This window comes from Triturus cristatus, chromosome 3_1 (assembly GCF_964204655.1).
Source record: "Triturus cristatus chromosome 3_1, aTriCri1.1, whole genome shotgun sequence".
Lineage (NCBI taxonomy): Eukaryota > Metazoa > Chordata > Amphibia > Caudata > Salamandridae > Triturus > Triturus cristatus.
The window spans coordinates 896,750,115-896,765,737 of record NC_140583.1 but is presented as its reverse complement, the minus strand read 5'-3'; the positions used below and the strand labels follow the sequence as shown (position 1 = coordinate 896,765,737).

General features: G+C 42.4%; 1 protein-coding gene across 1 annotated transcript in view; it reads right to left on the bottom strand.

Annotated features, from left to right (window-relative positions):
- Window positions 1–9,119: 9,119 nt before the first annotated feature.
- The window catches only part of GRB14 (growth factor receptor bound protein 14), a 681,395-nt gene continuing 674,891 nt past the window's right edge, over window positions 9,120–15,623 (bottom strand). The window contains exon 13 of the mRNA XM_085645413.1: window positions 9,120–10,633. Coding sequence (XP_085501539.1) covers window positions 10,487–10,633 — 147 coding nt within the window. The 3' untranslated portion in view covers window positions 9,120–10,486. The remainder of the gene's footprint in view (window positions 10,634–15,623) is intronic.

Sequence of the window (15,623 nt, the reverse complement as noted above, 5' to 3'; positions counted from 1 at the left end):
ACCTTCCCCTAGTTGATACCATCTTCCACCCATGAAAAATCATGGAATGATGCGCTCTGCCCTCAAAGTAATAGTTTTGACATTTGAAAGATAGCTCACCTTTTAGTTGGCCCTCACTTCCCACCAGTGCCTTCAACTCTGAAAGAAAGGTCACTGTGAATCGCCAACTGCTGGATCCTTACTGATTTTGTTAATTAACCACCAATATTTTGTGTCAACTAGCTACATATACATTTGTGCTTCCGTCGATCCCTGTTCTAGCTTGGGAGATAAGCATGGGGCTTATTGATTTTTGCTGGACACACACCCATACAGGGTGCAGAGTCAGAATATCAAGTACAAAATATCGAGTTGCACAAATATCAAGTCATTAATACCGTGGGACAAGAATATCGACAGGAAGAATATCGTGGTCAAGAATATCGACTTAAGGTAAGTAATATCGATTTTAAAAATATCGAAGTGTTTAATATCGTTTGCAAAAATATAGTTGTTAAAAATATCGTTTTTTATTATTGTTATGTATTTTAGTATATATTTTATATGTATGTGATGTCTGTTTTTTTGTGTAAGATTTTTTTGTATTTTTGATAAATGTGTTACATTTTTAGTATTTATTCATTTTTTTATTTGAATTTTGCGCTTTTAGTTCCATAGCGGGTTGTGTATTTATAGGGGAATAGGGTGCTAAGTAATGTAATTATATGAAATTTATTTAAAAAAAATGAATTTAGCATTTTTATTTCCGTAGCTGGTTGTGGGTTTATAGGAAAAAAGGGTGGTAAGTCATTTAATTATATATATTGTTTTATTATTTTGTATTTATTAATATTTGTTTAATTGAGATGTTATAGTGTTAAATGTGTAAAGTAATTCATTATTAATTATTTAGTAATTGTTTGTTAATTATTTTAATTAATTAATTGGTGATTAACTATGGTAATTGTGTAATTAATTTTGTGTGTTGTGGTGTTTATAGGAGTAAAAGGTGGGAAGTAATTTGTGTGTAATTAATATATATAAAGTTGTAAATTAATGATAATTATTTGATATTTATTTAGGGTAAATGCTTTGTTTTTTGTGTTTAGTTTTTTCTTTTAAAGGGGTAAATGGTGGGTATTAAATACAATTTTGTTATTTAATTATAAGTTGTTAATAGTAATAATTTTACTTTTAAAAATAATGTATACTTGTCTTTTATTATTTTATAGTTCAATTTAGGTGTGTGTTGTGTATATCAGAGTGTTAACGCTTGTGTACTCAATTAATGTTTATTTTTGTTATCAATAAGAATTTTTGTATTTGATTATAAATTATGTTAATAATTAAAATAACTGTCATTAAAAATGTAGTGTTTTGTTATTGGTGTGATGTTATAGGGTATGAAATAAAATAAATACATTTATGTTTTAAATAATTTTTTTGTTAGTTAATATTTGCTACTTTAAAATAATTATGTTTATAAATGTATTTATTAATTTATTTTGTATATTATTTGTAGTTTTTTCATATGTAACTAATATTATAATATGTGTTGTTTTAATATGTTTAATATATTTAATTTTCTATTTTTCAAATATGGTATTTTTTATTTTTATGATTTTATACATTTTGTTAAAAAAAATCTAACTGTTTAAGTGTTATTAGTAATTTTGGTTTTTCTGCTATTCAACACTTTCCCTGCTGTTGCACTCTTTGGCAAGGACGGCCTGTGAGAGAGGCTGTCACTCCCATTTTTAGACTGCAGCACGGTATTTTATTATTTGCTTTGTGCTTCTGCACCTTAATTTTAACTTTTTAAACACTGTTGACACTGTTTTCCTCTTACCTGCGGGTGCTGGTGCTCTGTCTTTCCGCCTTCCCACCCCGGTCCGACGTGGCAATTAGTGCCATTGCGCGGAGGGCGGGGTAGGTTTGAGCAGCTCTTCCGCTTCCCTGGGGCCTTGGTCAGCGGTCCACTTGGGGGAGGAGAGACATAAATTGCGCATGCCTGAGCGGACGCGCAGCGGCAAGGACAGCCTGTGAGAGTGGCTGTCACTCCTGTTTTTAGACTGGAGCATGGTATTTTATTATTTGCTTTGTGCTTCTGCACCTTAATTGTAACTTTTTAAACACTGTTGACACTGTTTTCCTCTTACCTGCGGGTGCTGGTGCTCTGTCTTTCCGCCTTCCCGCCCCGGTCCAACGCGGCAATTAGTGCCGTTGCGCGGAGGGCGGGGTAGGTTTGAGCAGCACTTCCGCTTCCTTGGGGGCTTGGTCAGCGGTCCACTTGGGGGAGGAGAGACATAAATTGCGCATGCCTGAGTGGACGCGCAGCGGCAAGGACGGCATGTGAGAGAGGCTGTCACTCCCATTTTTAGACTGCAGCACGGTATTTTATTATTTGCTTTGTGCTTCTGCACCTTAATTTTAACGTTTAAACACTGTTGACACTGTTTTCCTCTTACCTGCGGGTGCTGGTGCTCTGTCTTTCCGCCTTCCCACCCCGGTCCGACGCGGCAATTAGTGCCGTTGTGCGGAGGACGGGGTAGGTTTGAGCGGCACTTCCGCTTCCTTGGGGGCTTGGTCAGCGGTCCACTTGGGGGAGGAGAGACATAACTTGCGCATGCCTGAGCGGACGTGCCGCTGGCGCACCAAAGGCAAGCCCGTCTGCACCCGTCTGCGACTGGCAGGGAGCCGGGGCCAGAACCCCTGCCCGGCTGAAGGCTGCTTGCAGGTATACCTCTGAGCAACTTACAGCCTTATGCCCTTCTATCTTGGAGCAGTGTAAACATAGTATTCTGACAGGGAACCGGTGGCAAAAGTGCAGCCACTGCCCTTTTATATCTGTGACTGACCTGAAAACTAGAGATAGCGACCCATTCCTGAACTGCTCTCTGATCAATTGCAGGTCCTTACGGAAACATAAACATGAAATTTATGATTATCTGAGGGAGGCCCAGCCAGACGTACTATTCCTCACGGAGACCTGGCTAAATGAGGACTCGGCTCCTGATATTCTGGAAGCCCTTCCTCAGGATTATGGTATTATTAGAATTGACCGCATGTCTAATAGAGGCGGAGAAATCGCCATTGTATATAGGCTAGATATCCAGTGCACCCTAGAACTTACAGAGATCGAGGAGTGTGAAGCTGGGTGTTTTTCCATCATTGCGCCCTTAAATTGTTGTATAAAGGGGTTCCTGATTTATCACCCTCCGGGGCCTCACACACGCTTTGCACCCAGCTTGATAGAGCAAATAATGCAGCCCACTCTACGCTATGCCAAATTGCTGTGGTGGGGGATTTGAATTTTCATTTTGATGATCCATCTAATAATGGTGCGCAGGAGGTATGCCAGGCATTGGCAGACCTCCACCTGACGCTCAAATCCAATCTTCCTACTCACCAACTTGGTCATTTATTGGACTCGATCTTTGCTAACTGGGATGCCTTGCAAATTCAAAACCCGATCCCAGTTCCATGGTCTGACCATTTTGTGATCCCTTTTGAGATCATGCTGCCCCAGTCCGATGTGTCATATAAAAAGGGTACCTCCAAACTGTTGAGGAATTGGGCAAAGTTCTCTACATCTAGCTTTAATACGGCCCTACTACAGGGCGGGCCGCCGTCGGGCACTGATATTGTGTCTGCATGTGATGCACTCGATAGACGCATCCTGGTGGCACTGGATAGCACGGCTCCTTGGTCATTGAAAGCACCAGGTAGGCAGCGTAAATCCACTCCCTGGTTTAGCAAAGAACTCAGAAATGCTAAATCAGCCTATAAACGCCTCGAGAGAGCTTGGAGGAGGAACTATGATGGACCTGCTAAAACTGAAGATAAATCTAGCTTAAAAAAATATCATGCCATGATCAGGAAAGCGCGGGCCTCCTATTACAGCAAGAGGATTGAGACAGTCGAGAACTCCTCGAAAGAACTTTCTACTATTTTTAGAGATCACATCATTAGCAAGAGTAACAGCTCCTGATGTCAGTTCTGCTGACTCCTGTGATAGGACAACGGATTTTTTCGCAGAGAGGGTGGGAAAGATCTACGCCACCTTCCCTGACTCTGCTCATCAGGGAGGCATTAGCAGTAAAGGGGTACTCAGGGTTCCAAAGGCGGATTGCCTCTGTGACTTTGGAGTAACCAGTAGGGACATACTTAACAAAATAGCCCATGGTATTAAGTCCAGCTCACCCAGAGATCCGGCCTCCCCTAAGATTCTTAGCGGGAGCTTAGCTGTAATAGAGCCCTATATTAGACATCTTCTTGAGCTTTCATTTTCATCAGGAGTTGTCCCTAAAAGTTGCAAAGCAGCTATTGTCATTCTTTTAAAAAAGAAACCGAACATCTGTATGAGTCAGTTGGATAATCTTCGCCCCATCTCCCTCCTGCCCTATTTTGCGAAAGTAGCAGAGAAGGTGGTTAACATCCAACTGACTGCGCATATTAATCACCATAACCTTCTCTATCCTACACAATCTGGCTTCCGCGCCACTTATTCTACCGAATCGGCTCTGCTCTGATCTATAGAAATGATCCGTAGGCAGGTAGAGGCAGGACAGACGGCTGCTCTAGTCCTTTTAGATCTCAGTGCCGCTTTCGACACTGTTGCCCATCACACGCTGCTTCAACGTCTGAGAGAAGGTGGCGTGGGGGGTAGAGAGATGGAGTGGTTTTGCTATTTCCTACGTGATCGCAGTTTTCCTATCTAAAAGAGTCAAGCTGGACCAAGGGGTCCCTCAGGGCTCCATACTTAGCCCAACTCTCTTCAATCTCTACATTGCCCCTCTGGCTGAGATTGTGGGGAAGTTTGAAGTTAGTATGGTGTCATATGCTGACGATACTCAGCTTGTGGTGACTCTTTCTCAAGACTCTGAGGAGGCAGCATTGAACTTCTCAATGTGTCTTCAGGAGTTAGCGTCCTGAATAGCCTTAAATTGCCTTAAACTGAATGGCAACAAAACAGTGGTTTTAGTGGTAGGTAAGGCCCCCTCGATCTGGTCCTCTACTTGGTGGCCCCAAACCTTGGGCCCGACTCCATCTCCTAAGGACCAGGTAAAGAACCTGGGGATGTGGTTGGACACTAAATTGTCTTTTGAGACTTATACTAGGCAAGAGACAGGAAATTGTGTTGGGGTCCTGCGCACTCTCTGGAAGACCTTAGATATACTCACTGTGTCAGCTAGAAAAACGATGGTCCACGCCTTTGTGACTTCCCGTTTAGACTACGGTAATGCTCTGTATTTAGGAGCCAACATTAAATGTGTTCAGAGACTCCAGCGCATCCAGAATGCGGCTGCACGTCTCAAATTAATGTTCCCGAGGAGAGCCTCATCTAGCATGGCCCTGGTTTCCCTGCATTGGCTCCCGGTGAGGGAACGTGTTTTGTTTAAAGCCATGTGTGTTAGCCATCGCATTATACAGAAGAAGGGCCCTTCCTATCTGCATGACCTCCTTACCCCGTATGTTCCTACGCGGGGTTTAAGATCCAGTGGGACGGGTCAGGTCAGCATCCCGAGGATCAGAAGAGCCAGGATGGGCGGACACTCTTTTAGCTTTCTAGCAGCCACCCATTGGAATACGCTCCCGATAGACCTCTGGCTGGAACCGTCGGAGACTGTTTTTCGGAAAAAGCTCAAGACGTGGCTTTTCCCACCTGGCTACTCCACTGTCTGACCTCACTCTCTCTGTGCTGTTCTTTTCTGTCTGAATCGGGTCCTTGTCGTAGCGCTGGGATGCACTAGCTATTGCAGCCATGCACTTTATAAATTTGATTTGATTTGATTTGATTTGGAGTGGGATTAGTAATTTTTACCCCTCTGCTATCCAACATTTTCCCCACTATTACACTCACTGGTGTGGGAATAGTAATGTTTGCCCCTTTGCTATCCAACACTTTCCCTACTGCTGCACTCTTTGGAGTGGGAATAGTAATTTTTACCCTTCCGCTATACAACATTTTCCTTACTGTTGCACTCATTGGAGTTGGAATAGTAAATTTAATCCCTCTGTTATCCAACATGCCCTACTTTTGCACTAACTGGAGTGGGAATAGTAATTTTTACACCTCCGCTATCCAACACTTTCCCTACTGTTGCACTCTTTGGAGTGGGAATAGTAATTTTTACCCCTCCACTATCCAACACTTTCCCTACTGTTGCACTCTTTGGAGTGGGAATAGTAATTTTTTCCCCTCCGCTATCCAACACTTTCCCTACTGTTGCACTCTTTGGAGTGGGAATAGTAATTTCTTCCCCTCCGTATCCAACACTTTCCCTACTTTGCACTCACTGGAGTGGGAATAGTAATTTTTACCCCTCCGCTATCCAACGCTTTCCCTACAGTTGCACTCTTTTGAGTGGGAATAGTAATTTTTTCCCCTCTGCTATCCAACATTTTCCCTACTGTTGCATTCTTTGGAGTGCGAATAGTAATTTTTCCCCCTCCGCTATCCAACACTTTCCCTACAGTTGCTATCACTGGAGTGGGAATAGTAATTTTTACCCTGCGCTATCCAACACTTTCCCTACTGTTGCATTCTTTGGAGTGGCAATGGTAAGTTTTTCCCCTCCGCTATTCAACACTTTCCCTACTGTTGCTATTACTGGAGTGGGAATACTCATTTTTACCCCTCTGCTATCCAACACTTTCCCTCCTATTACACGCACTGGAGTTGGAATAGTAAATTAATTATTCCGCTATCCAACACTTTCCCTACTGTTCCACTTATTGCATTGGGAAATGTTAGTTAACATGTTTTTTTAATGGTTTAATGTTTTAATTTATTATAGAATGTTTTTTTATTTTAAATTATTGATATATTTATATATCTTTTATTTCTATATCATTTTAAAGTTTAAAAATTAAATAAATATAATAGTTAATAAATCAATTTTATGTAAATATATGTATATATATAAATTATAATGTTTGTGTGTTTATATTTTTTTTAATTGAGTTGATTTGTTACATTTAGGCCGATTCCGATCTGGGTCGGAAAGCACTCTGACCGAGCCAGATCCGGAGTGTTTTCCGACCGAGCCAGAGGCCTGCAGTCCGACCGAGCGAGTACGATGCGGGCGTATGCTGCCGGACTCGGTTCGGTCAGACTCCCATAGAAGTCAATGGGAGCTGATCGTACAACGCGTACATGGGCTCCCATTGACTGAATGGGTACGTCGTGGACAAGTGCGCCCCCTACAGTGGGTATGCGTTGGTGCCATCCGCACCGTACATGCCTGTGTTGGGGAGACCCATGGGTCTCCCCCAGTGTCTGAGTCGCAGGGCTGCAGGTGTCAGGGGGTCCGACGCGGACCCCTACAGGCAACCTCCTGGACGTTTTGCGAGCCGGACACTCCGGCACGCACAGGCTGTCCGACGCGTGCCGCGTACTGGCTTGGTCGTAAATCGCATCCATTGCACGCCACGGTTAGCTTCCGACCGAGATGTACGGAGCGGTTCGGACCCAGAAACGACTCGGTCGGTGAATTTCACGTAGCCCGCATCGTACTTGCTCGCTCGTACAGCTGTACGAGTCGGCCGGAATACATGCGTACGGCTTGTAGTTTTTCCGGCCAGATCCCGTTCGGTGCACTTTCGACCCGGATCGGAGTCGGCCCATAAATGTAATTTATTTTGTTAAAAATAATATCAGTATTTCATATATTTAATAAATAATATTTTAATTTATATATATTTTTAAATCAATTTTTTGTACATCTATATTTTTTACCTCAATATTTTTTGGTTGATATTCTTGTACTTACCTGTTAAGGTATGGGAGTCAATATTTTTGTAGTCGATATTTTTTCCTCGATATTTTATACATCGATATTTGTTACATCGATATTCTATCAGTGAACCCCAATACAGGCTCAGACTAAGTTGTTCTGCCGTGAACCAAGGCCACCAAGAAACTGAGGCAAATGGCAAAGATCTCAAAGAAAACTTTATTTATCACATTCTTGTCTGCCACACCTCTTCACCATTGACTGGTTATTGCAAATAAATATAATTGAATACCTGAGAGCTGGCAAGGCTTTTGAAGGCTCCTAAAACCCTTCCTATTAACCTTAAAATGGGTCGAGGCTTAGAAGTGATTCTATAATAGTTTTAGGTGTTGCACTTTGATGCCACAAGAGGATAGAATCATATCTTTGTATGTGTATCTTTATTTTAATGGACCTACATTTCCACAGATGCCAAGGAAGAAGCATATTTTTAACGATCTAGCTCTGACTGTTCAGTGAATTTGTTGAGTACAACTGCTGGGGTCACACTGTATCTCCATTTAAAACCTTCTACCATCTGCCTTGACTGCTTCCCTTGCTAACCTCTCGCATCAACTGTACACATGGTACATTTCATACCCAATTGGAATGTAATATGGCCTGAGGCATCTGATATCTATACTGAATAACAATAAATAACAACAGTAAATAACAATATATGTAGCCACAGTGTCATGTATACCTTGAGAGTGCCCCTAACAGTAGATCCTCGAGTTCCCTAACAATGACTGATGTACACTGAGTCCGCCCGCCACCGCAACGGCAAAAGGGACCACCCGCCATAGGTGCGGCGGTCCCACCATTCAAATTAGGATGCGCCCGCCACACTGGTGGGCGCATCACGCATTTTTCACATTGTGGCGGGCCGCCTTTCCATGGCGGCATTAAGGCTGCTCTCCGCCGGCATCATGATATGGTTGAAGGTGTCTTACAGACACCGCCACCATATTGTGACAGTTTTCCGCCCGGTCGACGAGTCGACCGGTGGCAAAAGCCACGGTCTTCCCGTCCACCGCGGACCCCCTAGCCATCCTAATGTGGCGGGGGTCAATCATGGAAGAATGGCGGGCGGATCGCCCCCGCCATCCTAATAGGCCCCTGAGTGTTAGTTTGTATTGGAGATGCTTTAAAGTGTCTCCTCCATCCTTTTAATGGTGATCACAGAAAAGGCAAGGTGACTGGGGATAGTCAGGTACATTGGCTTCATGACAGAGCAGCAATTTGTAAAGACAATTGATACTAATGCAGATTGATGGAGCTGAGGCTGCGCTGAGTACACACCTACTCGTGTCATGTATCACAGCCAATACATAGGAACAAACAGACACCTTTGAAACCAAGTTCACTGTTTCATTAAAACTCTTTAATCTTCACAAAAGATAGTTGTGTGGATGTAGCAAATTACTGAATTACACAAATGCAATTTATGCTGTATTAAAAAAGAGTCACACAGCATATCTCAAATTTAATTAATTGGTAGAGGGGAACAAAGTTCAGTAGATCTGTGATTTACTCGAGTTATTGCTACCAATTTCAATTTTTTGAGTGCAGCAATGACCAACTTAGTTTTAAGAAGGCCAAATCTAGATTTCAGTGTGTAGCCAGTGCAGAGATGTTGGCATCTCTGGGGTTGGGGTCCGGCCAGCTCTATACAGGTTGCAGCTAAATTACAGGTCACCAGCTCTCGATCAATTAAAAAACACAGAGGCTCTGGCACAGTTTACTCTTGTGGGAGGGGTGCAGCTTGGAGGGATAAGGGAGGAAAGATTAGAGGATATGCGGGACATGGAGATGAGAGAGAAAATGTATGAATGAGAAGGAAAGGTTAAAATGAGGAAGAAGGTGATAAGGATGAGCAAATGAGACAGAGCAGAGAAAGAGAAACAGTCCAGAAATAAGGTTGTAAGGAAAAGAACAGAAGGTAAGAGAAGGAAGATAGAAAGAGGGAAGAAGAGAAGTGACAGAGAAGGAGGAAGGAGATTGAGAATACAGGTAGATTAAGCAGGGCATGCAGGAGAGAAGGGTAGGATGCTGATTGTAGAGAGAGGAAACAAGACAATTGAAGGAGAGAGGAATCAGAAGTTAGAGGGGAGGTCTTAAGGGGAGCAAGAAAAGAAAAAGAGAGAGAAAGGGAGGAGAAGGGGAGGGTGATCATGAGGCATGAGAGGAAGAATGAGGGCAGGATTGAAATATGCAGGCGAGAGGGAAAAGCAATTTGAATGTAGAACTTGTAGACATGTAGCTATCATTAGTGCAATAGGTGTCCACTACATCCTAATTATGGCTGTCTTTTATTCACGACCAAGGTTGCAGGGTTCTGAATTACTCATCTTTTACATTAGGGTGCATGTTACCCTTGCTAGGCAGCACCCAACAGAATACCATGTTTTGAATACCAAGAACATAGATAAAAAAATATTTACATTGCTACTGGTTTTATCTAGAATTCTTGTGTGGATTCAGCAGTTCTGAACCTAAGATGGGCACTCCTGATTTACTGTTTCACAACTGATTTCTGAAGTTGATCAGTAAAGGTAATACTTGACTCTAAAAGACCTTTTCAGTGCAGGATGTGATGCAGACACATTCTATTTGTGGTCCTCCAAAGCGGGCTTCACAGTTACTAACTAAAATATATGTAACGTTTCCTAGGACTTTAATAATATTTTGTGATGTTGGTGACTGGTTGAAAGGAAATAGCATTTTGGTTAAAATGTTGTCCGAGAACAGTGATGTTTTAATTTGCAAGGCAACACTCCCTTGTTGATCTGGTAGAATTCCACAAGCTGGATAAGATCAGAAAATCTTGTGTGGCCCTCGTCCAGTGTGTATAGCCGTTCACCATCGTCATCCAGCTGCCATTGAGAAAGAAGACAATGGTAAATAATATGTTGATATTGCAAACTGCATAACTAATTATTTCTTATGATTAAGAGGCAATTTAGAAAATGTAAAAATATGTGCTAATATTAAAATTCAATCTCTTTTTACAGTTAAAAAACATATGAATTTTGGGAACAGATATTCTATTTTTAGAAAAAAATGTTCACATACTACATACCATGGAAGGGAACACAGCATTACCATGAGACAGAAATACTAAGGGGCATATTATCAAGAGAATTATCGCCGCTTTAGCGGCTGTTTTCGGCCAAAAAGCCGCGATAATTTGATTGCAGTATCAACAAGGGCACGGTAACGCGTGTTTCCTTCAGTGAGATGCCCTTTAAACTCCACTTTGCATGTCAGCGATGAATATCGCTAATGACATGCAAAGTAGGCGTTCCCTTACATTTCTCCCTTGAAATCTGCACTAAAACGGCAGCGCAATATTATCAAGCCTCAAGCAAACCCGCGATGCGATAAAATAAACCGCGCTAACCCCGGAGATCACAGGTTTGTAATGCCTGGTCAGAAACTGACTTAGGCCCAAAAAGAAAGAATAAAGAGAAAGAAGAGTGAAAAAAGATCCTAGGTGAAGGACCCACTCAGCTAATGGAAGACCACTCTTTGTCCTCTGATGCCCTCACACACCCCGAAGGGTGTCATGCTTCATCATTGGGCAGTGCTCCTCGTAGGGCCGGCGCTGCAATCCCCTACGGGCCCCCCGAAGGGTCACTTTATCGGAGATCTTTTGAGGACTGCCGGATGTTGCATGCGGGTGTGTGGTGAGTGGGTCCTCAGTGGAGGGTGAAAACAGTGCGTGCAATTGTGTAAAAAGGTTAAGAAAGGGATCATCATGCAGCCAATGTAGAACAGATGTACCCTTAGCAGAGTCTAACTGCTTAATAAAATATTCCCCTGGTGATAGACTTTGCCCAGGTATCTTAGGTCATAGGTCGACATGTTTCGCGCTTCTGTCGCCATAACGGTCGTGTGCGCTTCCTCAGGACCAGAACTAAAGTGAAGGTGCACGTGAAACATAAAAGTAAAAATAAAAATACCCTCCAAGTAGATCAGGGCAGAAACCTGTATACCCTCACTGTGGTTACAGCGTAGTAGTATTCGCCACTCCTGATCGGTACGTGTTTGTCATTACTTTTCGAACAAAGCATGTTTTCAGCATGTCACCGCTTGGCAGGGTCAGGCCTTTCGCATTCATCTCTCGTCATTACTTTTTAACTTATTTAAGAAGACCAACAAACATGCAATGCACACTTGCATCACGGCCCCCGCTTATCAGGATAAAACTTCTCGCATTATCCTGTGTCCTCGTACTACCTCTATCATACACCTTACCGCCCGGGCCCTCACGGAGCGCGTATTCTCAACCGTAAGGGCCCGGGCGGTAAGGTGTATGATAGAGGTAGTACGAGGACACAGGATAATGCGAGAAGTTTTATCCTGATAAGCGGGGGCCGTGATGCAAGTGTGCATTGCATGTTTGTTGGTCTTCTTAAATAAGTTAAAAAGTAATGACGAGAGATGAATGCGAAAGGCCTGACCCTGCCAAGCGGTGACATGCTGAAAACATGCTTTGTTCGAAAAGTAATGACAAACACGTACCGATCAGGAGTGGCGAATACTACTACGCTGTAACCACAGTGAGGGTATACAGGTTTCTGCCCTGATCTACTTGGAGGGTATTTTTATTTTTACTTTTATGTTTCACGTGCACCTTCACTTTAGTTCTGGTCCTGAGGAAGCGCACACGACCGTTATGGCGACAGAAGCGCGAAACATGTCGACCTATGACCTAAGATACCTGGGCAAAGTCTATCACCAGGGGAATATTTTATTAAGCAGTTAGACTCTGCTAAGGGTACATCTGTTCTACATTGGCTGCATGATGATCCCTTTCTTAACCTTTTTACACAATTGCACGCACTGTTTTCACCCTCCACTGAGGACCCACTCACCACACACCCGCATGCAACATCCGGCAGTCCTCAAAAGATCTCCGATAAAGTGACCCTTCGGGGGGCCCGTAGGGGATTGCAGCGCCGGCCCTACGAGGAGCACTGCCCAATGATGAAGCATGACACCCTTCGGGGTGTGTGAGGGCATCAGAGGACAAAGAGTGGTCTTCCATTAGCTGAGTGGGTCCTTCACCTAGGATCTTTTTTCACTCTTCTTTCTCTTTATTCTTTCTTTTTGGGCCTGGGTGACATTTTGCGCCTGGCCGTAGGAACAGTGTCCTCTTGTGCGTTTAAATATTGTTACAGGGAGCATGGACACTGGACCTTAATTAGCTCTCCGGTCCCCCCCCTCTTATTTGTGATACAGAAACTGACTTAGCCATACTTTTAATGGCAGGTGGATTATACGGCTGAGGCAACGGGGCATATCATCAAGGAAACGTGCTAAATATCGCATTTCCCGCTTAGCGCAATTCTGTTTCAAGCCGTTATCGCAGGGTTTAATCGCTGTGGAGATATGCCTTGATAATAATGCGATGTCTCGGCAATTAAATCCGGTGATACGTGGCGTGAAACAGAATCGCGCTAATCTGGAAATGCAATATTTTGCGTGTTTCCTTGATAATATGCCTCCATGATACTGATCCGCAATGATTTGTCTATGTGTAGGTATGACTTCCTCCATAAATATTTGTTCCTTCTCCCTGAGTTACATGAAGAAAGCCACAGAAACATGAAAATAAACTTGATGGGCTTGGCCACAAAGGCTATATGTCATATTTTGCTGTTTGAGGACTGATGAGACTGAAGAATATACATTGTATCTACGTATGATGGTCAAGTGTGAACAAGGCTTTCTTTAAGCCAAAATGCCTAGATGTGTTTACTTTCGGAGTCAAAATAAATTGAATGAAAACAGACCATTTATTGTGTGGCAGTACATCTTGCATGGAAGAGTGAGTGGTTTAGAAGATTTTAGGCAGTGAAGGCAGTCCCGCTACTTACAGGGCACCAACAAAGGTTTCGAATCAGCCGGCAACTGCTGACTGGCCCCAAACTATGTTGGTGCTGCAACCCTCCCCCTACAAATGTGATGTGGCCCTGGTGAATGGGTCCTAGAGCCTCCCGAAGGCCACACACCTCTCCACGAAACAATATATTGCAGCATCCCTATGGGCACTGGATCACCCCAAGGGGCTTAGAAAAAGGGTGGAAGACTGATTTTCTTTTTTAAAAAAAGGTTCTGCTGGTCTACAGATTGTCTGCAAATTCACTGCAAAATACATCTTTTTGGCCATAGGGCTATCCTTACCCTATCCCCATATATGTTTTTTGTATTCATTTTCAGGACAGGGTGCTGAGTTCCCCGAGTCCTAAAATGGCTGCCACCATATTTTTTTGATGTGGTGGTAGCCCATCAAATCTTATCTCTTGATCTGTGAGCTCCACAAATCCTCAGTAGTGTGATATATATATACATTTTGAACCTTAATTTCTCAAAAACTATGGAACAGATTTGCACCAAATAAAAAAAGCATGCCCTCTGGACAAAGATGTAGCTTTATGTCAAATTTGGTATAATTCAGTTACGTTGTTTTGGCTGTCAGTGTCTAATTTTCCTATGGAAAAATGAATGGGTAAAAAAATGTTTTGAGACCCCCCTTTTTCTTGGTCTTGCTTGATCAACCATCAAAAAACTTTCCAGGAAGGAGTTGAGTTGGATGAACTTTTAGGGAAATTCATTTTCTGTCATTGATGCACACTTTTCATATTTATTTATTTTAACTGACATTTTTTCTTGTTTTAATCATACAACGAGAACAATGCACAGACACCATGTATAAGTACTTTCAAGCGATGCAATACAGAGTACAGATCCATGTAATAGCAGTTGGGTTATCAAGCAGGATACTGAGAGAAGGCTTGTGACAATGTCTGTACAGAGGGCATGGCAATGCCAAGAAGTCTTACAACAGAACAGTCTTCAGATGTTCCAGACATGGTGTATTGTAGGCCACAACTGTGGACATAGGGGACAACAATATAAGGACAACTTAATGAAAGGAGGGTTAAGGAAGTCGCTTGAGACCTGCTGCCGCATGTGGTAGAAAAGAGGGGGCCAGCCCTGACAGGGTTTAGTAACTGTGGCTCTATGGAGCGGGGTCACAAAACATTTTATATTTATTGTTGTTCCGTTTTTTTATCAGTCTTGAAAAATTGGGTATTTGGCAAAACATGTGTGTTGGTTGTAGAAAAGGCCGCAGAAGAGAATAAATCTGGGTTGTGGATATTTTTTATGCGGATCTATTAAGAAGCTCTCCTCATGTTTATCTTTTTGATGAACTGAATTAATTTGATAATAAATATATACAATGGTAATATATATTGTATCTCTCATTGCCTTCCAAAATATAAATATTTGTGGTTTAATAATATAGGTGTCACAGATGGTGACGAGGGTTTACGGTGGTGGCAGTTTTCTTGGTCTACATTCATACACACACACATACATATATATATATTTGTGCTTGCCTTCATGCCAGGTAAGATGGCATCCAGGCTCGCAAAAACATCTTTCACAAAATATCCACCTCATTGGTAGGAAAAAGTTGGCACTCTAGAAGGACAGTTTCTCCAATCTTTTTATTATGGCCCACAAATCAAATCACCGTCATGTGTTTTGGAAGTCACTTCCTATTTCAAACCAGAAGCTTGTAGCACAATGAATTGACTTCCTATATATCAACAAGTGAAGAAAGGCAATGCCAAACAGTGATTCAATTTAGTGCAAACAAACAAGTAAGGACTACATATTCTCAACAAAAAATTTAAAATGCAAGAGCAATCTTAAACCCCAGTTCACATATCTACAAAACATCAATTTTGTCTGTGTGCTATGACACGATTTTTGCTTAAGCTTCACAAACAATTGACATGTAATTCATGTCGTCAGACAAAATTAGCTCTTCCAACAAAGCCACATATG